Here is a 27,565-nt window from a genome sequence, read left to right as displayed (position 1 = left end):
TCAGTGTGCATGATCTCATGCTTAATATCCTTATGAAGTTGCTATTATCCTAATTTTATAGATGAGGAAACTGACTTCTAGAGAGGTTAAGTAATTTATCCAAGGTCACATCGCTTATATGTGCTGGAGCCAAAATTTCAACCCCAGTTTGATTCTAAAGCCATGATTAACGACTATCTAACAAAGCCTCTCATATTTGTTAATTACATCCATTGTTGTACAAAACAAAGTTGTTATATTTATAAATATGACATAGAAATATGTCTCATGTCTATCACTCATTGAAGACCACACTTGAATTTTTGGTGTAGTTTATTATCCCTTTTTCATTTTCCCAAATTGTAATTTTTGAGGTTATTGATCAAAGAAAAAACAAATGTGAGGGCCTGTATGACGATTCTGAAATTTCTGTACATTCAAAGGTTTATTTTTTTTTCTGAAGAAGGTAATTTATCCTGATTTGTCTTGACTTTTTATTGGTGGACTTAAAGGATCATGCCTGGTGAGAAGAGCATTTACTACAGCTATTTGAAAGACTTTTGCAGTCTTCTCCCTTTTCTCAGGCCTTCTGAGGGAGGCATTGGCTGCCACTCTGATGTCTGTTTCTGATAAGTGAGTTTTAGTCTCTAACAACTCCTGGGAATTTTGTCGGCAGAGACCGGGTGAGATCATTTTGCTTTCCGCTGAGTTTCCTTTCTCTGTTTTTTTGGACTGTTCTGATGAGCATGACCCTGAAGCATTCAGTAATACCTCTGTTCTCTCAGGAACTGTTGGCCTACTCCCTGGTTTTATCTCTGTCTGCACAAAAACTCCATGTCTCTGGAAAGGAAAACAAAGTTGATGTTAACCAGGGCACACAAGTTGCTGGAAGACGCAGCTGTGACCTGAGTTCATGTATTAGCTCAAGTCCTGGTTGAAACAGGCTCTTACTTCTCTGCCTGTTCATTAGCTGTCACCTTAGTCTGAAACTGTAGACTGCAGCAGCATAATAATTATTGGTGAACCATTCAAACAAAGTATGAACAAAGGTGCACCAGAAAATGAACAGGAAAGAAAAAACAAAGTCAGAAGAACATCTCATTACCTCTCATTCTCAATTTTTCTGTCATTTGGATTGTATGAGACTATTCATATCAAATTTCCTTTCTTGCTCTTTGGGTTGCTATGGAAACAGTAGAAACTGCGGTTTAAAGACCTAAGGATTTATGATTGCATCGCAAACATCTATTAGTTCCAACAACTAATAGTTGTTGTGAAATGTTATTATTAGCCATTGTGAAATATGAAAACAAACATCTGTAGTTGGTTAAAAAAAATCCAGCAATTGGCTATTACATTACTGTTTCAATTTATAAACCTGATATGCATCCCCCTGCTACACACATCAAAAAGTTATCAAATTGCTTTGCTTTCAGTTCAGTCGTTCAGTCGTGTCCAACTCTTTGTGACCCCATGAATCGCAGCATGCCAGGCCTCCCTGTCCATCACCAACTCCCGGAGTTCACTCAGACTCACGTCCATCGAGTCAGTGATGCCATCCAGCCATCTCATCCTCTGTCGTCTCCTTCTCCTCCTGCCCCCAATCCCTCCCAGCATCAGGGTCTTTTCCAATGAGTCAACTCTTCGCATGAGGTGGCCAAAGTATTGGAGTTTCAGCCTCAGCATCAGTCTTTCCAATGAACACCCAGGACTAATCTCCTTTAGAATGGACTGGTTGGATCTCCTTGCAGTCCAAGGGACTCTCAAGAGTCTTCTCCAACACCACAGTTCAAAAGCATCAATTCTTTGGCACTCAGCTTTCTTCACAGTCCAACTCTCACATCCATACATGACCACTGGAAAAACCATAGCCTTGACTAGACAGACCTTTGTTGGCAAAGTAATATCTCTGCTTTTTAATATGCTATCTAGGTTTGTCATAACTTTCCTTCCAAGGAGTAAGCATCTTTTAATTTCATGGCTGTAATCACCATCTGCAGTGATTTTGGAGCCCCCCAAAATAGTCAGCCACCATTTCCGCTGTTTCCCCATCTATTTCCCTTGAAGTGATGGGACCAGGTGCCATGATCTTCGTTTTCTGAATGTTGAGCTTTAAGCCAACTTTTTCACTCTCCTCTTTCACTTTCATCAAGAGGCTTTTTAGTTCCTCTTCACTTTCTGCCATAAGGGTAGTGTCATCTGCATATCTGAGGTTATTGATATTTATCCCAGCAATCTTGATTCCAGCTTGTGCTTCTTCCAGCCCAGTGTTTCTCATGATGTACTCTGCATATAAGTTAAATAAGCAGGGTGACAATATACAGCCTTGATGTACTCCTTTTCCTATTTGGAACTTGCTTTACGTTAAGTGAATGATTTTACTAATTTGAACCAAATTCCAAATATTGTGATCCAAAATGATGACATCATTCTTTAGTTTTGATTATGACATGTGTTTAAGATTTTCATCCTCCTAATAACCATATTAGTTTGTTTAAATCAACTTTGAGAAAGATGATTGTGACTTGAAAAGGCTTGGAGTTCTAGCATAAATCTATCACCCATCATAAACTATTAAATAATTGATTCTAAACACTGTCTCACCTTTCCCCGAATGGGCTCATTGGGTGTTTTCCTGGCATCATATTGATGTATAAAGGAGATGTGTTCTTTAAAGTTCCTTTGAAGTTCTGCTGATGCATCAGGAGAGACAAGTGGAACTAAGGGGGAAAAAGATTTTGTAAAGGTCAGGATACATTAGATTTGTATATGGAAACATAAGTATTTATAATATTTTGCTTTATAAAAAATGCAAATGAAACTAAATTGTTTTAAGTATGCAAGGTTACCTAAACACATCTAAATAATACTATGATAGATTTATCATTCTTTCTTTATGAGAAGAACCAAATCAAAACAACCAAATTAGCCCCACATGTGGAATTGCTAGTAATTTAAAAAGCTAATATTAATGCAGTGCAGTTCAGTTTAGTCCCTCAGTTGTGTCCAGCTCTGCGACCCCGTGGACTGCAGCACACCAGGCTTCCCTGTCCATCACCAGCTCCCGGAGCTTGCTCAAACTCATGTCTTGAGTTGGTGATGCCATCCAACTGTCTCATCCTCTGTTGTCCCTTCTCCTCTTGCCTTCAATCTTTCCCACCATAAGGGTCTTTTAAGTCAGTTCTTCGCATCAGGTGGCCAAAGTATTGTTGGAGTTTCAGCTTCAGCATCAATCCTTCCAATGAATATTCAGGACTGACTTCCTTTAGGATTAACTGGTTTGATCTCCTTGCAGTCCAAGGGACACTCAAGAGTCTTCTCCAACACCATAGTTTAAAAACATCAATTCTTTGGTGTCAGCTTTTTTTATAGTCCACCTCTCACATCCATACATGACTACTGGAAAAACCATAGCTTTGATGGCTTTTAAAAACCTACTGTTAGATCTGCTTCTTGTACATATACCAACCAAAGTGCTAGGAAAAGCATAAGTACAATTTATTTGTTGTTGTTGTTTTTTTTTTTTTTTTTTACTACTAGAAAGGTTTTGAGAAATTTATGCACAAATTGCTCTCAGATAGCGCTGACAGATGAACTGGAAGATTCCAGGGCTGTTGCACCTACAGTTGAACACATAATTCTTTTCATTTCCCATTACAGAGGCTCTGAAAATTTGCAAGAGTATTAAGCTCTCTAAAAATCACTTTAAAATAATCTTTTAATGTGGGTAATAGCTATCTATGTAGGGGTTCATTATGTTGGACTCTCAATGTTAAAATTTTTTAATTTTTAAAACTCACTTTATTTCTGCTTTTAGCACACACTGTTATATAAGGAGTCAGAGTAACACCCAGTTTAGTGACATAAAATTCTGTCAAGGAAAAAATTAAAAATTTCTCCTTTTTATAGAATAGCATTGAAACATGTATATTATCATATGTGAAACAGATCGCCAGTTCAGGTTCGATGCATGAAACAGGGTGCTCAGGGCTGGTGCACTGGGATGACCCTGAGGGATGGGATGGGGAGGGAGGTGGGAGGGGGGTTCAGGATGGGGAACAGATGTACACCCATGGCTGATTCATGTCAATGTATGGCAAAAACCACTACAATATTGTAAAGTAATTAGCCTCCAATTAAAATAAATACATTAATTAAAAAAATTTCTTTTTATAGAAAAAAACATACATGAGGTAATTACATACATATCACTACCATATCTATGGAGTGATAACAAGAAACTGATAACAGTGGTTGCTGCAGGAGGAAGGAGTTAGCTGACTGGAGGATGGAGGTGGAGAAAGGTGGATTCACTTTCACTCTTCATCCTAATGTGCCATTTGAATTTTGTACCATATGCATGTATTCACTATTAAAAAATAAAATTTAATTTTTAAAAAAACATGCCTTTAAAATTAGGGAGTGCATATAAAAAGGAAAAATGTTAGTAAATTTACATTTATTAAATATTCACAAATTCAATTCAATAGTCAGACATTAATATAAACTAATTTTACTAGCAGGAATGAAGCATTCAAACATTTATGTATTACATGATGTGAGATGGCATTCTTTTCCAACTACCAGGAAAAAATGCTAATTGATAACATTTCCTTGATTTCTAATTGAGATCAGATACTCAAAACTCATTTTCTACCTAATCATTACCTTTCCTTTAGGATTTGCTATCACACAAAAGAGAGCAGGTGCCAAAAATTTAACAAAAATTTGTGGACAACGACTAAATGGAGAAAATCCTAACCATAACATATTTTTCTACCAATTTGGAAAAGACTGTCAGTTTTGGGGTAAATGTCACAGTGCAGCTCACAGAATGTCAGTGTTTCCAGGAACATAGTCTGATAACTTTGTGAATAAAATGAAGCTCTTCTAAATTGAGGCATTAATTAGGTGGGGTCAATGGAGTATCCAAAGCATGGGCTTTGGGAAGAGATAGACGTGTTTTCAAATTCCAGCTCTCCCACATATCCCACCTGTGTCACGTTGGACAAATCACTTCTGTCTCTAAAATGAGGATAATAATACTTCCCTTTCAGAGCTGTGAGGATTAAGGACAGTGTCTATAATGTCTCCAGGATGATGGACCAAATTAGAAAGGGATTTCCAAGTTAGGCAGCAGGAGAGCTCTTTCGTATCCTGACAAAAGGGAAACCATCAAGCATGAATCCAATGAACTATCAAAAGACTGTGAGAAAACTAAAGAGTTTAGTAAACCGGTACGAAGGGTTGGTGGCAGCTTGGGCTGGAGGATAGGGAGATCAGAAATAGCCAGTGGAGAATAGGTTGAAGAGAGCTTTTCAAATCTGCTCTTGACTTTCCCATACCTTACCTTAGGAAGATCACTATTTGCCTGAAGGCAGCAGAAACTGGCAGCAACAGTCTCGCCATCTGTTATCGACTTAGTAACATCATTGAAACAGCACAGAAATCCCTCCAGGGTAAGGAGCTGATGAAAATGGACGCATGCAGCCCTCTTGGGCATTTCCTCCTCCAGCATTCCCCTAGCAACTGTCAGTGCTGGTGGATTAAAAACATCAAGAGCTTTCTCTCAGTGATGCCTCTTTTTAGGAGTTTAAAGGAGAAGGGAGTGGAGCCCTGACTAGAGCATTGGTCTTAGTAGGGACAGAAAATAGAGATGGTCAAAACTGGTTTTGTGGGGCCTGACGTACAGCTGGCCCAGCCTGACCTTCGTCTTCTTGCCTTAAATTCACTGGGAGGCACAAAATCCAAGCTCTGGTCTTTAGCCTTGCCCTCACAGAGCTTGATAATTCCCCTTGTGGAATATGACCTAAAGTTAAACTAGAGAGACACTGTAAAAGAAAGACAACAAAATTTAAAACATATATTATGTGAAGGAGAATTATTAGAACCTATGCACCAAGAATAGAATAAGCATAACAAATATCCTCAAAGATATAGAAGGTATTAATATAAAGCAAGAATGAGAACATAAAAAAGAATCATGTAAAATATTAGAAATGAAAAATTAATAGTTTAAGTGGAAATGATGAGATAAATAACAACATTTATGAACTAGAAAGTCAGACTGAGATGCTCTCCTAGAAGACATCTGGAAAGGTTAAAAAAATAAAAATTAAAAAGCTAAGAGACATGGATGATAAAATACCAATACTAGAATTCAGGAAATCTAGAAGACAGAAAATGAAATGTTTAAAGTAAGGATGATAAATATATCAGAATTAAAATCCAGAGGCCTCAGATTGAAACGGGTCACAGATTAGCAAACAGGTAGCAGGGTGAGAAGTAAGATGGAGCAGGTGAGGCCCATGGGATGCAGATTTAAGGAGGCACTTGCACAATGCTGGGAGTGAGTGCCTCCTTACATTTTGCACCCTAGATCTCTAATTTGACTCACACTCCTCCAAATCCTGCATGGTAGATAAAGAAAAAAAAACTTATCTTAGACATTTTATAGAGAAATTTAAAGTCATGTGAGACGAAGAAAAAATTTTAAATGTTTTCAAAGAGGAGAGGTAGATTACCTACAAAAGAGTAAGAAGCAGATTTATATCAAACTTGATAACAACAACATTGGACACATGATAACATTAATATTTTTTAAATATTAAAGGGAAAAATCTTTAAGCCTAGATTTTCTATATCCAGCCAAACTGCCATTTAATTATGAAGCCAGAAAAAAAATATTTGGAGGCATAGAAGGCCTCAGAATATTTCCCTGTAAAACAGATCACTTCAAAAAATTTCTAGAGGAAGAACTCACGAAGAGAAATAAATCAAGAAGGTTTATGTTTAAACCCTTATGTGCCTAAGGTTTATGTTCAACTTGAGTTTAAACATCAAAGAATAAGTGAAAGTTACTATCTACTATTATATTTAAAAATTAAAGGCTTAAGGAAAGAAATATCTTTAAATTTATAATGTTAAAACTAGAATATTAATTTAAATCATAAGTAACTATAAACTCTTTCTGTACACAAAAACTCCCTTAAAACAAAAAAGATCTACTGAAACATGAGCCCTTCAAAGGATTAACAACTGGTTCACTTGTACACTTGACATAACAATAGAATCCAGATGACAGTGGAATAATACCTTCCTGGTGTAAAAGCTAAGTAACTATGGATCTAGAATTTTATATCCAGCTATACTTTCATTCATTAAAGAGTGAGGGCAATTCAGTTTAGACATTTTCAAAGAGAGGTGAAGAGTTGGCCATTCCTAAATTCTAATGGAAAGAACTATTTAAAGACATTGAACTAATGTGTTACATTGATGGCTCCAAAGAATCAGGCCTTCCAGTATTCACATCCTTGCACAGTCCCTCTGTGAATGTGAACTGGACTTGTGATTAACTTCAGTCAATAGGATGAGGCAGAAGCAATATCATGCCAGTTCCAGGCATAAAGTTTAAGAAAACACTGCATTCTTGAGAGCCCTGAACTGCCATGTAAGAAGTCCATCTACACTGCTAGAGAAACCACATTCAGAGACCAAATGCAGAAGGAGAGGCCCAATCATTCCAGCATCCTAGCTGAGTCCAGTCCTCAGATGACCTGTCAACTAAATTAAGCCACTTAAGTGCCCACCGATAAGACCAGCCAAAGAACTGCCCAGCTGAGCACAGCCCAGATTGCAGAATCATGAGCAAATAAAATAATTGTTGTTTTAAGCAACTAAATGTTGGAGTGACTTGTTAGGCAGATAACAGCCAGAAAGACTTCAGAAGGAAGTTAATTGAATCAATTAAAATAAATCATCTTTTATATAAGACCTCCCAGAATCTTAAAAGTAGTAACTTTAAAAAATATCTTCATGGAGACTTATAAAGGGGCAGGGAAGGCAATCTAGAGTACAGAAAGAAGTTCCTTACCCAGACATTATTAAAAGTAGACATAACTACCATATTCATTTATGCAAATATATGAGATTTTAAAAGAAGCCCACAATAGTGAAGATCATCTAAGTGGGAAAACATCAAAGAAGATATTCAAGTTCTTAGTGGTTACTTAAGAATTCAAACTGGACCCAAAATAATTACTTAAAAGAAACCTTGTTAGATGAGGCTTCCAAAAGTAAGGCAAAGTCTATGAAAAATATTTGAAATCCACTCTCTGTTTCTTGGAAACTTCTAATTAAAATAGGAACTTTCCAAACAAGTTGGTGTCTAGCCATCTATATTTTATCAACAAAGGCAGGATTTGTTCAAGCACACAACTTGCTCCTCATATTAATGGGAACTTAGCAGTTTTTACTTTGAAAATTTTTCTAAACTTTTTGTTTGTATCTACTTAAGAAAGCATTCCTCAGTATAATTTTTCTATTAGAAACCCCATTCTTCAAAGTAGGATTTATTTTCATCTTAAATAAAAGATTATTAATGTAAAAACAACAGTACAGATTTTCAAAATACAGTGGAAAAAAAAGAAACTTGGATACAATTATAGCAAGAAATCATTGTTATACCTTGATACAAAAGAAGCAACACAAACTAAAACCTATTTTAGAAAAATATTTTTAGCACTGTATCTGAATTTGCAAGAATGTTAAAATATCAAGTAATTTATAACCAGTCAAAATTTCATTTAAGTTCAAAACACCTCCCTTATAAACTAGATCAGCCTTTCCAATTTATAAAGTTTTATTATATAAAACCAAAAGCGAACACTTACTCCTACAGCAACTGGGATATGATGGAGTATAGCCATTTGTTGAACTGACCATGGGTGGCAGCCAGGAAATTGTGTGGTGGTACAAGACATAAAGGGCACTTTCATTATCAGCACAAGATGACATTACTAAAATGCCAAAAGCCATGCGTAATTAAGTGGGCTGATGGAAAAGAATAACTATGAGATGACTTTTGTTAGTAAAGCATGTTGATATACACATTTTCTGTCTGTATGAATATATATAAACATGTACACATGTATATATATGTTAAAAATCTGACATACAGACTGGTTTATATACACATTGTAAAATGTTACATAAACTAAAATCATTCTCATCTAGTATCCAAACACCATCTAAACTATGAATAAATTGCAGGTTTATATTATGTTATTAGTTTAAGTTATATTATGACTTTAAAATAAATAATCTACTGAATAATATGAATTATCATTTAACTTAATAAATAATTGTTGAGTCTGGGCATAGTGGTAGGACCTGGAATATAGTAATGATCTTGGCAATGAGAAATACCAATAAAAGAACGAGAGAGAGAGGAAGAGACAGAAAGAGGAAAAAGATAGTACAGTGATAGTAAAGAAATTAAAATGTCTTAAAGCCTTAAGGAAAAAAAAGAGAACTAAATATGAGCAAAGATACTAACAAATTTGGAGGTTGGAAAGCAGATGGATAAGTGGCAGTTGACTTGAGTAGATCCCAGAAAACTGGAAGCTAAGTGCTTGTGGAGGAGGAGGTGGGGTGAAAATTAATCTAGTTCCTGCCCCAGTGTTTGGCATCAGATGCTTCTGAGGCCAGGAGCGTGCAAAGTGGTGCAAGTTGAAGCTGCACCCTCCCCTACTCCAGGCAGAGCTTGGAGGATTCCTCTTTGAGAAAACTGACAGACCTATAGACAGTGATTATGGTTGTTCCTTTACGAAATGGCCAGGTCCTGCTTGTTCATCCTAGAACAAAGCCTGTCTCTCTGTCTCGTCTTCCACAACGTCCCTTCTTGAACCAGAGAAGAAATAGCTGCTCCCAGAGAAAGTATTGGGACCGACTGGTTAGCTCACAAAAAAGTCAATAAAGGCAAAGAATCACAGTCAATGATGAAACCATATCTAGATATTTTAAGCAGTCCATTTACCAAAATTTTATTGAAGTACAAAGGCATTTTCTTTGAGGAAGTGTCTGTTTGGAATTTCACTTTGTATTTCTTGTACAAACCACACCCTGATGCATCACAGAATGGAAACTTAAGGAAGCTTTTGAAGGAAAATGAGTACATCGTCCTTCAAGATTTAAAAAATTCGCTCTCTCTCTTCTTTTATAGTTATTTTACCCACTCGTAATTAGCATTTTTAAGTTAGTGAATGACCTTTTAGCAAGTCTTTTCTAAAGCATACAACTTTGAATGTCTTCTAGAAAAAACTACTTAAAAAAAAAAAAAACTCAGATCCTTGGAAGGATCTTTTTAAAACATAAATGATATCACTCTCCCCGTTTAGAGCCTCCAGTTATTTCTCATTGTTTGTAGAATACATTTCAAACTCTGCTGTGGTCTACATGATCCTATTTGACCTGCCAGATCTACCGATTTTATCTCCTGCTGGTCCTGATATCATGGTATGGGGATTTAGAGAAGGAGTACATAACTCAGACCAAGAAGGTAGAGAATACTCTTTAAAAGTCATGTTTATTTCAGAACCAATCTTCGCCTGTGTACTTGGTTCTGAAACAAACATGACTTTCAGGCGATAAGTAGGTAGTGTCTGATCTGTGTGTTTGTGTTAGTTGCTTAGTTGTGTCCTACTCTTTGTGACCCCATGGACTGTGGCCTGCCAGGCTCCTCTGCCCATGAAATTCTCCAGGCAAGAATACTGGAGTGGGTTGCCATTTCCTTCTCCAGGAGATCTTCCCAACCCAGGAATTGAACCTGGGTCTCCTGCACTGCAGGCAGATTCTTTACAGTCTGAGCCACCAGGGAAGTGTTAAATTTTCTATGTTGTGTCTATAGAGTGATGCTGAAAGTTGAAGACTACTATATAGTATTTACAGTATATTAACAATTATATGAATTTTGTTCATTTAATGACCAAATATTGTGCTAGTACTACATTTCTTTCTCATTTGATCCAATGCCCGGTGCCACTAGGGGTTAAAAGTTCTAGTGTACATGTCAAATAGAATCCTCTTTGCTAGGTTAAAAATGATTTCCCCTGAGATCTTTAAAGACATTAACTCCATTGTGCTCTTCCAGCAGTGTTAATTCCATATACTTATTCTTTAGGTGGTGACTTGGTTTTCTTTTAATGGAAACTTTTAGAATCTTTTTATAATTGTGGTTTTACAGTTTCATAGTGATGTGTAGGTGTGTCTCTTTTTTTTTTCCCTTCATATTTTGAAGTACTCAGTGGACTCTTTCAGTGGCTTTCTTTTAATTGGGAAATTATTATTATTTTAGAGGCTGTGTAGAATACTGGTTATTTTTAATTTAATATTTGCTGCATGGCATATGGGATCTTATAGTTCCCCAATGAGGGATCTAACCTGTGTCTCTTGCAGTGGAAGTGCAGAATCTTAACCACTGGACTGCCAGGGAAGTCCAAGTACTGGTTATTTTTACAGGTACTAGAGTCCGAGTGAGTTCAGACACCAGTTTTTTGCTGTGTAGCCTTGGGAAAATTATTTTTTTTAAACTCTTAAACTCTGGTTTCTTATCTGAAAAATGAGAATATTAATAGTATTGTGCTCAGTCACTCAGTCGTGTCCAAATCTCTGTGACGTAGCCTACCAGGCTCTTCTGCCCATGGAATTTTCCAGGCAAGAATACTGGAGTGGGTTGCCATTTCCTGCTCCAAGGGATCTTCCCAGCCCAGGGATTGAACTGCCTTGGCAGGCGGATTCTTTACCACTAGTGTCACCTGTACTATTAATATTACATCCATTATGTTGCTGTGAGAATTGAATGAGCTAACATTTAGAAGGTTCGTAAAGTACCTGGCAGATAGTATCTGCTTAATAAATGTTTAGGGCTTCCCCGGTGGCTCAGATTATAAAGAATCTGCCTGCAATGCAGGAGACCTGAGGACACGATTGAGAGACCAACACTTTCACTTTCAATAAATGTTATGTGTGGATAATTCTCTCTCTTTTATATTTACTCTTTTCTGGAGCTCCAGAAGAGTTGGAACTCCAAGAATGATTCTCTATTTTGTTTTTATTCTCTTATATTTTCTAACGTTTTTGTTTTTTTATGCTCTGTGATATTTTCTTGACTTTTTGCTCCAAACTAAAGAATTTATAATTTGGCATAATTCTAATCTTTGGTTGTCCATTCATAAGTTAAGAATAGGAGAGAAGACCAGTTTGAAATACTGAACTAACTAGTGTAGTAGTTGACATCTGGCTGAAACACTGGACTCTAGCAGCCAATGTGGGGAGAGGGTACAGTGCTCATGACTGGAGAAGTTATTTGAATAACCCTCTAATTCTCCCTCCACACTTTGCATTTTGCTTTGTCTCCTGGCTGAGCCTTCAGACACTTCTGTTTTTTTTCAGGCAGATTGTCTCTTCTTTGTTGCGTCTCCTTCTGTATATTCTAGATTATTGCTTCTTTGCTGTCTTTTATCCATCAACAGTCTTCCATTCCTCCTCACATGTCAGAAAGCTCTTCCTTTCATTCTTCTCACTTTTATGGGTCTTTTGTGGGTTGACTGCTTTGGTATCATGTAATAGGGTTGTGGGAGGCAGGGGATTTAGATGTTTCTGCTCAGTCTACCATCTTGAATTAGAAGTGGAAACTTTATTACATTCCTAAAAGAGACACCATTGTTATAGATTATCTCATGGTTTGCCCTCCCTATTGATTGCCTCTCTTGAGGTAGAAATCATGTTAAATATGACCATTTTCTAATATCTGACCTTCAGTCTAGCTGCTTTTTGTATTCTTAACTAGACTGGCCAGTCACTGAGGCCAGAAGGCTACAGCTGAGGAACTGTTGACCTCAAAGCAATCCTTCACTGCATACTGTTGTGTTCAGAAAATTTAATATGTATCTTGTGAACTTTTGTATAGGGTGAGAACAGAGAGGGTACTCAATAAATACATTTTTGTTTGGACTTGATCCTGTACTTCTATTTGTTGTTAAGTCACTCAGTCATTTCTGATTCTTTGCCACCCCATGGAATGCAGCACACCAGACTCCCTTGACCTTCCCCATCTCCCCGAGTTTGGTTAAACTCATGTCCATTGAATTGGTGATGCCATCCAACCATTTCATCCTTTGTCGTCCCCATCTCCTGCCTTCAGTCTTTCCAAGTATCAGGATCTTTTCCAGTGAGTTGGCTCTTTGCATTGGGTGGTCAGAGTATTGGAGCTTCAGCTTCAGCATCAGTCCTTCCAATGAATATTGAGGGTTGATTTCCTTTAGGATTGACTGGTTTGATCTCCTTGCTGTCCAAGGGATTCTCAGGAGATTTCTCCAACACCACAGTACAAAAACATCAATTCTTTGGCACTTAGCCTTCTTTATGGTCTAAATTCCACATCCATACATGACTACTGGAAAAACCATAGTTTTGACTATACAGACCTTTGTCAGCAAAATAATGTCTCTGCTTTTTAACATGCTGTTTAGATTTGTCCTAGCTTTTCTTCCAAGGAGCAAGCATCTTTTAATTTTGTGGCTGCAGTAACTATCCACAGTGATTTTGGAGCCCAAGAAAATAAAGTCTGTCACTGTTTCCATTATTTTCCCATCTATTTGCCATGAAGTGATGGGCCAGATACCATGATCTTTTTTGACTGTAGAGTTTTAAGCCAACTTTTTCACTCTCCTCTTTCACTTTCATCAAGAGGCTCTTTAGTTCTTCTTCACTTTCTGCCATAGGGGTGGTGTCATCTGCATGTCTGAGGTTATTGATACTTCTCCTGGCAAGCTTGATGCCGGCTTGAAGACTTGCTAAATGGGGAAGGAAATGGCAACCCACTCCAGTATTCTTGCTTGGGAAATCCCATGGACAGAGGAGCCTGGTGGGCTACTAATGCAGTCCATGGGGTCAAAAAAGAGAATTATTAAAAATTGTATTCCCAAATAAACCCTTAAACATACATAAACTGCAGTTTTTTTATTGGAAGTATTCTAGTTAATTAATACTGATGAAGATTCACATTCGGGACAAGAGAAAACAGAAATGGTTCTTTCTTTATAGGTAATTACCTAGGCTCTTCCCAGACCATGGTAAACTGCCACTCAGCCTTGAAAATGTGAAGCACTATTATCTCTAAACATGTATTGATATTAGTGTCATTGATCAAATACAATTCACTTAAGTGAAAGGACTCAAGTGAATTTTTTTTTTTTTTGGTAGTCATTTGGGGGAGGAGGGAGCCATGTTTTACTTCATTTCACCAGTACAGTCAATTGACCTAGACTTTTTTAGTTGGCTTAGAAAAATAGAAATCATTTCTTATTATGATAAAAGTAAGTTAGTAAATGTGGGGGAAAAAAAAAAGGCTTGCTAAAAAATCCTACTCCTGTGGCAGAGATGAGTAGAACTGGGTTGAGAAACAAATTGAATAAATGTGAAAGACTTAGATATGATAATGATGCCATCAGGTAAAACAAATTTTAGATCTCAAAATATATGAATAGTGTATAGAACAGTATTTCCTAAATTATGTTTTGTGAGATACCAGTCATGTAGATGATCTTCTGAAAAGGATGAAGTTGTCTTTTACATTCAAACGTAGCATACTTCATTCCTCTTCTTGGAAATTTATTATGCTTATGCTTAGAATAAGGGTTTTAAGAGTTCTGTAGTAAGACAAAAACTGTTTAACTTTCTAAATTCAGTTTTTCCCTGTTTTTTTTTTTTTTTGAGCAGTATCTATAAACATCAGAAAAACTAGTGTCCCTCAGTGTGCACTTTGAGAAATACTGCTTGTTAGAGTTGCCTCCTATTTTAACAGTTACAGTTTTAAAAGTTTGCTGGCAATAATGTGCAGAATGCCACTAAATTTCTGACTTGGAGACTAGTGTTATCAATGATCATTACAATTTTCATTATGTTATATTAAACATGTTTAGAGCTAAATCGTCCACCAGGAAGGGATGAGAAACAAACTTGTCAAGGGCTGCACTTGCTGCATGTATATTTTCAACTCCTGTAGAGGACTGTTTTTCCCCAGGAGGTAAAAGCACATCTAATACATCTTAATTTGATAGCAGTAACTTAAGACAATGGAGACGTGCTAACCTTACCTATTCCGTAAGAAGGCTTTTGCAACTTGCTGTGTTTGACTGGAGAAACCAATGGGCATGTTGGCTTCTTAAAGTCACTCCTCTGGGTGCTCTTAGTGTCATAAGGTGGTTGGAAGGGATTTTCCAGCCCTTTACCATGTGGCCACCAGTCACCCTTCATGGGAAGGAAAATGGAAACATAACATTGGATATTATAAGATATTTTCATGTGCTGTTTGATGTCTGTGAATGTTTAGTAATTTGATTCAACAAGTTACTGGATTTTTCTAGTCCTAAAATACAGTTCTGAAATCTAGGAATAAATATATTGAGTATTTTCACAAAGGCTATATTTCTTAAAAGGCATCTAAAAATGCATTATCACATACTGTTAGCTAAAATACAGCAGCTAAGTTCTTAAACTACCTTATATCCACAGATGGAGTGGTAAAAATCAACAGAATAGTTATGTTTCTATGTTTTGTACTATTGTTATATATATATGTACACATGTATGCCTATGTATTAACATAGTAAACATGATTTAACCTAAAATTTACATTCTGTTCTTTTCCTTTCAGCCATACAAATAATGTATTATCATCTAAGATAATGGTTTTTTAAAGTTTTTAGTCCATGACCCCTACCACAGAATACATTTTATGTCATGCAAGAGTACCCACTGCATACGTTCACATAAAACTAGGTTTCACAAAACAATACTTACTTTTATGACATGCAGTGCATTTGGCTATTTTTCTATTATATTACTTTTTTATTTTCATTTCATAAAGCTGGTTGCAGTTCACATGGATTTATAACTCACTAATGACTCAGTTTGAAAAATTTTGTTCTAAGCAGAAATTTCTCCAGTGTTACTGAATTTTTCATAATAAAACATGACCTAAGTATGAAGCAAGTGAAGATTCTACATTAGCCCATTTGATAATTTGATCTCTTAGAAGCTGAGAAAGCAGTGAGGTGAATTGTTACTTGTCTTCAGTTCAGTTCAGTTCAGTTGCTCAGTCGTGTCTGATTCTTTGCGACCCCATGAATCGCAGCACGCCAGGCCTCCCTGTCCATCACCAAGTCCTGGAGTTCACTGAGACTCACGTCCATCGAGTCAGTGATGCCATCCAGCCATCTCATCCTCTGTCGTCCCCTTTTCCTCCTGCCCCCAATCCCTCCCAGCATCAGAGTCTTTTCCAATGAGTCAACTCTTCTCATGAGGTGGCCAAAGTACTGGAGTTTCAGCTTTAGCATCATTCCTTCCAAGGAACACCCAGGGCTGATCTTCTGTCTTAGAACTGACTAAAAAATTTTTCATCTGGTTGATCAGGTAGAAGAGAACCTTGGGAAAAGGGAGCTGTGATACCTCAGAGTTCTTGGATATTAGAGAATGAGAATAACCTTGGGTATATTCAAACAGCTACCCGAGACTTTAAAGGAAGAGATCATCCTTTTAAAAAATCAACTGTTATTGCACAGTCAGAGACTTTAAAATATGATTCAAGGGCAATAAATATGAAATTCTAGTAAGTTAAATTCTGAAAATACAATTGAAGCTGCATTGATTTAAAAAAGAAGGAGGCATCTAAAGAAACCTATATGGCAATATCAGGGAGTTAACTTTCAACTGAGCTTTATTTCCAAAGAGACCTGTATGTATAAAAAGGTGCACAGTAGCAGATTCAAAGAAAACATACTCTAATGGAGTCGTCTTGTCAGGAGATTGTCAAGAAGCTTAGATAGCAGAAAGTTACGAAAGTACCAAAGGAAGGAAAAGTAGGGTATTCTGGGGAAGGAAATCTGTTATAGCAAGAAATCACGGAAAGGCTTAGAATTTGGAGTAGTGTACCTTGCTTAGAGCTGAAGTCAGAGCTATTCAATCCAAGGTTCTTCCTTAAGAGAAGTTATCTTCAAACTGAAAAGACGGGATGGGGACTTCCCTGGTGGTCCAGGGGTTAAAATTTCACACTGCCAATGTAGGGGGCAAGGGTTTGCTCCCTGGTTGGGGAGCTAAGATCCTGCATGCTGTTCGGCATGGCCCAAAGATTCAATTATTTGTTTATTTTTGACTGTGCTGGGTCTTCATTGCTGCGCTGGCTTTTCCTTAGTTTCAGCAAGCAGGGGCTCCTCTCCAGTCTCAGTGCACTGGCTTCTCATTGCGGTGGCTTCTCTTGTTGTGGAGCACGGGCTCTGGAGAGGGCCCTCTGCTCACGGGGTTCAGTAGTCGCAGAACATGGGTTCAGTAGTTGCAGTTCCTGGGCTCTAGAGCACAGGCTCAGTAGTTGTGGTCCACGGGCTTTGTTGCTCAGTGGCATATGGGATCTTTCCAGATCAAGGACTGAACCTGTGTCTCCTGCATTGGCTGGCAGATTCTTTACCACTGAGCCACCAGGGAAGCCCCCAAATGATTAAAAACAAAACAAAACAAAACAGGATAGGATGGACGTGGACCAAAGACCATGTGCATGAACTAAGCCCTGCACAGTTGGAAAGAGTTAGACCTCCCTTTGCAACTGGTAATGAGGGCCAGTAACAACCTGTAACCAGAGGTAAAAATGAATACGTTTGCACAAATCAAAGAATTTTGGAAAGTAGGAAAAACCGGCTAATGCCTCATTTTTCAGAATGAACTTAAAGGTAAATTGCAAAAAAGACTACTTGATGTGGATCCTAGGAATTCTAGAACAGATCACTACACAGATGGCATCTTCTAACTCCCTGGCTCAAAATAGTTTCGTCTTACTGTTGTCAGAGTGCCTGCTTCTTGCTCTTCTCTACTCTGTGATTACTGTGGTGCTTATGTCCCAGGGTCTAGGCCTTCTCTCCCTGATTCTCAACACAAGGTGCTGAGGTGTGTACCAGTTCTACCAGGTGTGTACACACACTGTACAGATGAGAAACTGGTGGCAGATGAAGTAACTTCTCCAAGGTGTATCTCCACCAGGTAGCAGAGCTGCACCCGGTTCTGCCCCCATCTATTGGTGTGAGCCTCTCATTTCTGTGCTGCACTGCTATCGCAAGTCTGCTGTGGAAGGCAAAGCCAGACAAACACCAAGTTATTTAAATTATCTCAAAAATAAAAAGAGGCTCTAAGTAAATATCTTGAGAAAGATCTTCTATGATAAGGTTTTTTTAAAGATTATTATTATTTTATTTATTTTTTTGGCTGTGCTGATTGATGCTTCATCGCTATGCTGGTTCTTCATTGCTGTGTTTAGGCTTTCTCTAGTTGTGAACGAGTTGAGAGCTACTCTCTAGTTTCAGTAGGTGGTGGTGGCTTCTCTTGTGGCACCCAGGCTTAGTTGCTCCACGGTATGTGGGATCTTCCCAGCTGCTGCTGCTGCTGCTAAGTTGCTTCATTCGTGTCCGACTCTGTGCGACCCCATAGACGGCAGCCCACCAGGCTCCCCCGTCCCTGGGATTCTGCAGGCAAGAACACTGGAGTGGGTGAATCTGCCCAGACCAGGGATCAAACCTGTGTCTCTCACCCTGGCAAGCAGATTCCCAACCACTGGACCACCAGGGAAGCCATATGATAAGGTTTTAAGGTATATTCTTTATATCATCTTCTGTAGATCAGAAATTTATTTTGCTAATATCCAAGTTACTAGAGAAGTGACTCTGGAATGAGTGAACCACTATGTCTGGTAGACTTCAGTTTTTTTCCTTAAACCAGAGTATAGCTCAAAAGCTAGCCTTAATGCAGAGATTATTCACCTTTCAAGAAAACTTGAATTTAGAATTTTACCAAAATGGTCTCTCTGGTTTTACAGATGCATATAAGGAAAATAATGAGCAATTTTTCCTGTTGTAATTGATGTTTTTAAGACCCTTGGAGTTGGTGAGTGTTCTGATTAGTGTCATCATTTGGATGAATCCTCACTTCACGAGAATGAAATCCTACAGTTCAAAAACTTTTTTTAATCTTTTCTCTTTCTGGATAGTTTGCCCTATGCCCCAAAAGTCTGGTTCCTTCCTAGAAGACTGAAAACATGTATGCACCCAGATACACATGCATGCCCTTTTGATCCAAGCATTTGCTCAGATTATAAAGATTAAAGGTAAAGGTGGAGGCTTATTTTCTTTCCTTTACTACATGCTGAAGGGGAGGACTAAGGATAAAACTTTACCACTCTGTGTACAATCACTTACATTGGATTGTGAGGGGCTGATGTGGAGTTATTTATGATAAAGGAGACTGGAAAAGGCCCTCTCTGTAATTGCTTTGTTTAGGTTTTGGGGGTCAGACCACAATTCTGCAGATTGTAGAGGGAGTTTTGCCTAAAGAAAAAGTTGTTCCCCAAACTTTGGACCCAGAGAGAGGATGAAATCCTCCCTTCCAGCCCAGGGTCCCTGCCCCAGGATGACCAGCACTGGGGCTCCATGGTAGGAAGGTACCTGGCGATTCCTAATGACAAGACTCACTATGATGCCGGCTCCTGGAATGCCCAAGAGCCGTTGTACTGCAGGCCTCTTGGCTACCCTTGGAAACCACTGTGAGGCCATCTCTGCATTATACTTCTGTCATCCCAATATCTTCAAAAATGCATCAGTAAAATTACTTCCATTCTTTGAGAAACTAAGGGAGAATCCTGGGGGGATATAGTGAAAGCAAGTGGGATATCTTGGAGAAACTAGTTAAGAGAATGTTAGAGGTGGTAAGCCAAGCTCTAGAGCAGCCTGGCCAAGATGACTGCTGGTGATGATGGGAGTGTGGTGATGGGGGTGCTGTCTGTGGAACAAAACGTTATACTGTAGGGATTCCTAGGGAAATACAGACTTTTGACAACAACTTACACATAGATAATCATATGTTTTTTAGTAGACCTCCGTGGCTTTAAAAAATTTGTTATTAGAGTTACATTGTATCCACATTCCTCTGTATTTTGTTGTGGATCAGAAAGAATGCTGAGAAATACCTCTCTTTAAGCAATTCATACTTTGCTCAATAACAGTTACTCTTTTTTTTTTTTTAATAGTGAAAGCTTTTATATTTGGAATTAGCCAGCTGGACTCAGTTTAAATGATCCCAATTTTGTTGGCAACATGCAAAGCAGCATGTCAGGAGCCAGTCAAACATGCACCTTCTCCTCTCCATCAGGCCTGCGTAGGGTATCGTGCTTAGCCATGTCAATGTCATAGAGCTCCTGTTTAGTTTGTCACAGCCTGTTTAGTTTGGTGCTGGGTGGCCTCGACAGCCGCAGTGAACTCCAGCGTGTTGCTGTCCTCTCTTTTCTTCACAGCTGACTGGGTGGTGAGTGGTCAGCGTTGTTTCTCCTGGGGGCGCTCTTCCAAGGATATTTGGGCTGCCTCCTGAGCCGCAGTGTTTTGGGCCGTTGGAAGCGGGGTGACCTCCAGATCTTCTTTTGTTTGTGGCTGTGGACGCCTTTCAACACTGCTTTCCTGGCCTTTGCTTTGGCTTCAGCTTTGAGAGGGGCAGGGGCGTCCTTCTTTGCCTTCGGCACCATTTTTGGGAAAAGGCAACAGTTATCTTTGAATTGTGTTCTGTGGAATACTAGTTCTGTAGCATGTTAAGTATTATATAAAAGAGGTTTCCATAGTTAAATAGATTTGACAAATAAAAAGATAAGCAAGTTAAACAAGTTTACCACAGGATTTCCCAGAACCTTTATCTACTGATGTGAATTGTGAAGCTCTCAGAAGGGTATATAAAAATACAGCTTTTCCACAGCATATTTGAGTGTGAAGCTTTATTTTGTTGAGCACATAGCCAAAGGTTAGTGCTCCAAAAAATACAATTTGTAAAACACTGACCTAGTATAATTGTCTTTGAAATATCAATATTTACCAATAATTAAAACAATAAGACAACCAAGTTAGTTTTCATTGGAACTAACAGAGCTGAAACTTGTTTTTACTTTTTCTAATATCACCAATTTGATGTCCCTATGTAGAACTATATAATTTATTATTTAATTTAAAAATCTTGCAAATAAGTAAAGTCAACCAATCTGGTATGCTAAAGACATTTTCTTAAAAAAATACATAACAGATATATGTCAATTTAAATATTTAGGTAACTTTATTTTCTTTATTCATTTTAAAGCCATTATTACTATAAACCAGTTAATTTTTAAAAACCAAGGTAAACTTTATTTATCTATTTATCTTATTATTTATTTCACATTCACACACAGGGCTATGGTGTGCTGTTTCATGACATGAGTAGTTGATGTTATCTGTGTAAAGAGAGCTCGTGAAAAGCAATCTCCACTGAAATGTTAAATTAAATCAAAACTACACCTAACCTTCCCTGGAGTAGGAAATGGCAACCCACTGCAGTGTTCTTGCCTGGAAAATTCCATGGACAGAGGAGCCTGGTGGGCTACAGTCCATGGGGTGGCAAAGAGTTGGACATGACTAGGCACACCTAACCTTACATGGCAAAGGGGCTTTGCAGCTATGACTAACGATCTTGGAAAGGGGAGATTATCCCAGATTATTTTTTTCTAAGGATCCCAGTATAATCACAAGGGTCCTTAGAAGAATGAGGCAGGGAAGTCAGTCAGAGATTTGAAGATGCTATGTTGTTGGCTTTAAAGAGGGGTCTGTGAGCCAAGGAATGCAGCAACCTCTAGAAGGTGGGAAAGACAAGGAAGTGGGTTCTTCCTTAGAGCCTGGTGAAGGAATCAGCTCTGCCGGTGGCCAATGAGACTGACTGTGGACTTTTGAGCTTCGGAACTGTTGAGAATAACTTTGTGTTCCTTTAAGCTATGGTTTTAAGTTTGTGGTAATCATTAACAGCAACATAGGAAACTAATACAATAAACCTCAACAAACCTGATTGTAAAAAAATGATAATGGAATATATTTAATATAATAGTGAATGAAAGTGTGATTTGGCTAAACTGAGAGTCCTGGGTCAGAAATGTGACTGTGACATTTGCTTACTATGTAATCTCAGGTTATGTTAATTTACTATATTAGAGCATGTTATCACTAAACTATTTCCAATAATATCTCCTAGAAATAGTTGTGCAGATTAAAGGATATAATTTATATGAAACTCTTAGCTCATTCCTAGCACATCGCACACTTTCAATAATTGGTAGCTATTATTTTATAGAAAGTATTTGAATTACTGAGTATCATGGAAAATTTTATAATATCTGTCACACATACAATATTTTAGAAGAGATTTCTTCAATAGCCCCTCCTCTCCCTAAGCACCACTGAGTGACTGTGATCCAGTTGAGAAAAACAATTATTTGGATTCCTTCTATAAACACACACATCATTTGTATGCAAACATTATCTGCGAGTATTGTTCCAGATTACTGCTTTTAACTATTTGATTATAAAAAGTATTAGTCTGAGATATGTCACATCCTTTAAGTAGTCTGTGACAAAATGATCCTGCAAAACATTTCTGAATCTAAATCTATATTTGTATGTAATGAACATCAATCCAACCTGATTTTCTGGCTCTTTTTTGACATCTATGTAGGGAACTGGTTCATTGCATGTTCTTACATTTGTGTTAATGAATTTAGCATAATATACACGTCCTCTCCCAACACATGGTTTTGAATGTTGAATACTTTTTCCAGGTTTTTTTTCATGTTTGAATTCTTCTTTTTCAGTTACATACAGTATACCAGCATCTTCTATTTTATGCTGTCTGAAAAACAGAATTAAATTGTATATCCTTTATTCCAATGAACATTTCAGTGCTCATTCCAATGAACATATCATTTTATATGATTGATAATCATATAGGCTTTATAATCATTTATAATCATTTATAATCATTTAGGCTTTATATTTTTTAAATTTTAAATTTTAAAGTATATATATTTATAATCATATAGGCTTTATAATCATTTATAATCATTTATAATCATTTATAATCATTTAGGCTTTATTAATAAATATTAGGGGCTAGTGCAATTAAAATTTGAGAAGGTATCCTCTCATTTGAAATCATATAAAAGATAAAGATATTTGTTTTAATCATGATTCTTTATTACTATTATACCAATGCAGTGTACAGACATTTGCTTGGAGTAAAGAAAGAGTAGTGATTTGATCATTCTTACAAATCATGTTTACAGTATTTATTCAGGTGCCTATGTCACATGCTAATTTTAATTCATCTTCTTTAAGTTAGTTATGTAGTAAATTTAGTCATCTGGACGAGGTGACAAAGCCATCTGTTTAATTTTAAAGGCTCACCTAGCAGAGTTACAAAAGCTACCAAATGAGCACTTGTTTATCTTTTCAGTAAGAGACCACTGTGCAGACATCAGAACAGCTAATTCAATCTCATCATTTTTTGCTTCTAATGACTACCCTGGAATAAAAATAAAAATTACTGATTTTTTCAAATGTTATAAATAAAAATATTTTAAAGTAATAGTTTATTAAAGTTTTTCTCCTTTCAAATGAGTAATAGACTTTATAAAAGGTGCTTTTTAAAAAATTTCAGATACTTGAAAAATAAAGGTAAGAACAAAATATTGAGTTTAGATACTTTTTATGTAGGAAAAAATCAAAGCCCTGACCCATGGAAGGTGAGTGAATAATATTCGAAATTTATTGAGAAAGTGAGTAGTTCTGTTTAGCCTTGTCCATGGCCCTACCTTACTTCAAACCAAAGCCAAGTCCGTCCCTTCTATCTTGTCAGTTTTTCCAATTAAAACCCTCCAGTGGCACTACAGCGGAGAAGGCAATGGCACCCCACTCCAGTACTTTTGCCTGGAAAATCCCATGGGCGGAGGAGCCTGGTGGGCTGCAGTCCATGGGGTCGCTAGAGTCAGACACGACTGAGCAACTTCACTTTCACTTTTCACTTTCATGCATTGGAGAAGGAAATGGCACCCACTCCAGTGTTCTTGCCTGGAGAATCCCAGGGATGGGAAGCCTGCTGGGCTGCCGTCTATGGGGTCGCACAGAGTCGGACACGACTGAAGCGACGCAGCAGCAGCCCCAATGGCTTTCCATTGCATTTACGATAAAGCACTTCATCCTTATCATAGCTCTGAGACCCTGTGTGACCCTGCTCCCGCTAATCTGTTCAGCCACTCAAGCCATTCTCCCTTCCCTTCTGCAGCCAGACTGCCTACCTTCAGTTCCTGGAACACACTGGTCTCCTCTCCCCTCAGGGCATCTGCTGCCCGCCCCGCCCCCCGACCCCCCGCAGCTCCCTGCACAGCTCCTGACTCATTACCCTTTAGGTCTCCAGCTGAAAAGTCGTCTCCTCAGAAGCTTTTGGGCTTCCCTAGTGGCTCAGTGGGTAAAGAATCCAGAAGCTTTTCCTAGACTTCCCCTTCCCACACCATGTATTCTCTGTTTTAGTACTTTGTTGATTTCTTTCATAACGCAAACTACGATTTATCATTTATGTACCTATTTTTGTTTAGTTGTTCTAGTAAGCACTACAAAAATGTCCTTTACAAGCCATTAAGTTCCATGAAGGTGATGACTGGGTTTCATTCATCATTATGTACCCAACATCCAGACAAGTATCTTGCCACTATACTGTCTACACATTTCTGGTGAATCTGCTGGACTTGTTTGTCACTCTGGCTTTGTGTTAGCTGTTACACACCCAACCCTCACCCAGAACACATACAATATTCAGGACTCTTGGATTCCAGTTCCCTGTGTCCCAACAGAAGTTGCTCTCTGTGAAGGGTTTGGAAAAAATGATTACCGGTTAAGTGTAAATCACTTCAAAGGCTTTTCCTGTTATCTTTTCAGAAATGAATTTATTTAAAGGCCATTATTTATCATCGTAGACTTCTGGCATCAGTTTTTTCCATCTGCTTCTCATAGTTGTAACCCAGAAGTGCATTTGTACTAGAATCAGGTCCCTAAGGAAAGGACTATGGCTGTTTGCTCACATACTGATGCAGTCATTTTATTAAGTATTTGTGGTCTGAGTGGCTCTAGATTGACTCATAAATGTGAAATATGGAGTTCTTAGTTATCTCTTACTAGAAAGAAAGCACAGTTAAAAATACTGCTGCTGCTGCTGCTAAGTCGCTTCAGTGTGTCCGACTCTGTGCGACCCCATAGATGGCAGCCCACCAGGCTCCCCTGTCCCTGGGATTCTCCAGGCAAGAACACGAGTGGGTTGCCATTTCCTTCTCCAGTGCACGAAAGTGAAAAGTGAAAGCGAAGCTGCTCAGTCATGTCCAATTCGCAGCAGCCCCAGGGACTGCAGCCTACCAGGCTCCTCTGTCCATGGGATTTTCCAGGCAAGAGTACTGGAGTGGGGTGCCATTGCCTTCTCCGGTTAAAAATACTAGTGGGCTCTGAAGTAAGTTAGACCTGGGTTGGAATCCCAGCTCTGCCAGTTACTATCTGAGCTTTGGTTTCCAATTCTTTGCATGGTAAGGACAATAATACCTATCATAAGACATGTGAGAATAACATTAAATAATTCATTCTTTCAATAAATGAGTTATATGCTCTGTGCTGTTTGAGGCACTGAGGATAGAGAAGCAACAAACGGAGCTTACATTTTAGGAGGTGAAGGCAGTTGAGAAATAAAAAGTAAAGTATATAGTCTGTTAAGTACTGAGGACAAAAATAAATCAGGGAATGGGGGAAAGTCCGTGTATATGGGAGGTAGGTGGCATTTTTAGATAAGGTGGAGGCTGCATTATGAAGATGGCAATGAAGAAAGGAGAGAGGGGAGAGAGCTAAGTGGGTATTTGAGGGAGTGCATTCTAGCAAGGGAACTGTAGCTGCCAAAGCTTTGCAGCAGAAGTACCTGACCTTAGGATGGTGCTTTTTCAAGCGAGGTTCCTGGAGTAGCAGCCCTGGCATCAGTTGTCAATTTGTCAGAAATGCAAATTCAAGGGCCCCCTCCCTAACCTACCAAATCAATCTTTGGGGCAGGTTCCCAGGAAACCCTATTATTCTTATATACATTGAAATTTGAGAACCACCATTTTAGAGACAAAAATAACAGACTTTGGAAGCAAATAACCTGGCTCCACGACATAACAAGCTGTAACAAGCTGCTTGATTAAATAGTTCTCAAAATTTAGGGTCCATCAGAATCACCTGGAGGCTTTGTTAATACCCAATTATCATGCTCTTATAGAGTTTCTGATATGGTGCATCTGTGGAGAGGAGGGGAACCTCTCCCCACCCCCCAGAATGTGCATTTTGAATAAGTGCTCAGGTGATGCTGACGCTGTTCTGGGGACCACACTCAGAAAGTTACTGCAGATGTAGCAGGGAGGCCTCAGTGCTGGAGCAGAACCCTGTCAGAGGCAGGCAAGTGCAGACAAGGCCAAGGAAGGCAAAGGACACATTGTGTGGGCCCCAGTGGCCATTGTAGGAGCCCTGCCTTTTCCTCTGCAGTAGCCAAGGATGAACAGGAATCTAAATTTATGCTGTAAAAAGACCACGCGGAACGCTGCCTTGAGTGGGAATGACGGTAGAGATGCTGGATCATGGTGGAGTCTGCATTTATTTTCAAGGTAAAGCCTACTGAATTTGCTAATGAATTAGATGTCAGAAGGAATGGATGATTCAAGATGGTATTGTGTCAAGAATTTTAGGCCAAGCAATGCATGTAAAATGCCTGATACATTGTAGGCGCTCAGTAAACAGTGCGTTTTAAAAAGTATTATTGCACTCAATACTAGAAGTTAGAGTAGGAAAGGGGATTGGCAGAGGAAACGCCCTGATGGCCTGAAGACACCCTTCAGATCTCACTTAACCCTCCCCACAGGGAAGAAAACATTTTCGGAAGGGGAAATAGAAAACCAATGCTCAGCACTTACTGCTGCTTATCCTCCTTTCCCTCCATGGGCTCCTACGTCTGACTCGAGGCAATGAGGAGCCTCAGGGGAAAACCATGGACTAAACCCTGCCAGGAAAGGGACGCGCGGAGAAACCGCGACTGTGACTTGTGCGTTGCTAAGCGACAGCAAACTGGGTAGAAGGCCTCGGAAAGCGTGGGAGTGGCGGGACTAGGACTGCGCAGGCGCAGTAACCCTGTCGGCTCCGCAGTGAGAGGGTGAGGCTGGTGATGGGGAGGGAGTGGCTGGCTGGATCTGACTGTGTACTTCCCAGACCCGTTGCAAGCTCCGCTGCCTATATCCGGCCGGGCGGGATATTTATCAGGGCCCAGGCTGTCTTTTGGGATCATCAAGGGGCGATTCCGGAGCCTCCCGCTCGGCCCTTGTCCCTGGGTGAGGTGCTGAGTTATTCGCGTCCCTACATCGCCCGCCCTCTAGAGCCCCTCAGGACGCCACCCCGGTTTTGCCCATGTCTGCCAGAGCTGGTTCCAAAAGGGCAGGCAGGCAAGAGAGAAGCTTGTTTTCCCATGATCCATTAAATACTGTGCAAGTCATGATTTGCTGTTCCTGAGTTGCCTAGTCTTCGCGTGAGAAAGCTTGGCTGTCGCTGTTCTCCATGATTTCTGACACATCCTCCTTACCCTGGCTGGCGGCAAACAGTAAAATAAAGCAAGGGAACACTCATCTCCTACAAATGAGACTCCCCGCATTGTGGGCATCAGCTCCAGACTGAGAGGGGTTCAGAATCAGGTAGAGGGGGCTGGAGGCTGTAGCAGCAGATCGTGGCTTGTACATATAGCCCTTATCCAAAAAGAACAAGCCTCCTGAGAGAAGCAGCTGATGACTTGCGTCCACTTTCAGGCCCTGGAATGTCTTACC

At 38.9% G+C, this 27,565-nt stretch overlaps 1 protein-coding gene across 3 annotated transcripts; it reads right to left on the bottom strand.

Moving 5' to 3' along the window:
• Positions 1-299: 299 nt before the first annotated feature.
• On the bottom strand, positions 300-26,829 carry C11H2orf73 (chromosome 11 C2orf73 homolog). Of its 3 annotated transcripts, none has more exons than XM_024999246.2 (5): positions 26,669-26,829; positions 22,398-22,545; positions 14,916-15,069; positions 2,584-2,699; positions 300-819 (listed from the first exon to the last, which is right to left on the bottom strand). In XM_024999246.2, exons 1-5 carry the CDS (start codon positions 26,692-26,694, stop codon positions 451-453), a joined length of 813 nt encoding a protein of 270 aa, XP_024855014.1. In that variant the 5' UTR covers positions 26,695-26,829; the 3' UTR covers positions 300-450. The 3 variants fall into 3 exon arrangements, with proteins under 3 accessions (XP_024855014.1, XP_059747547.1, NP_001094753.1); NM_001101283.2 differs by having other exon boundaries at positions 406-819; positions 22,338-22,545; positions 26,669-26,756; XM_059891564.1 differs by lacking the exons at positions 14,916-15,069; positions 22,398-22,545; positions 26,669-26,829 and adding an exon at positions 8,652-8,811.
• Between the last annotated feature and the right edge of the window lie 736 nt (positions 26,830-27,565).

Source organism: Bos taurus, chromosome 11 (genome assembly GCF_002263795.3).
Source record: "Bos taurus isolate L1 Dominette 01449 registration number 42190680 breed Hereford chromosome 11, ARS-UCD2.0, whole genome shotgun sequence".
Classification (NCBI taxonomy): Eukaryota; Metazoa; Chordata; class Mammalia; order Artiodactyla; family Bovidae; genus Bos; species Bos taurus.
Note: the sequence above shows the minus strand (reverse complement) of the source record. Positions and strands in the feature narration are given on the sequence as shown.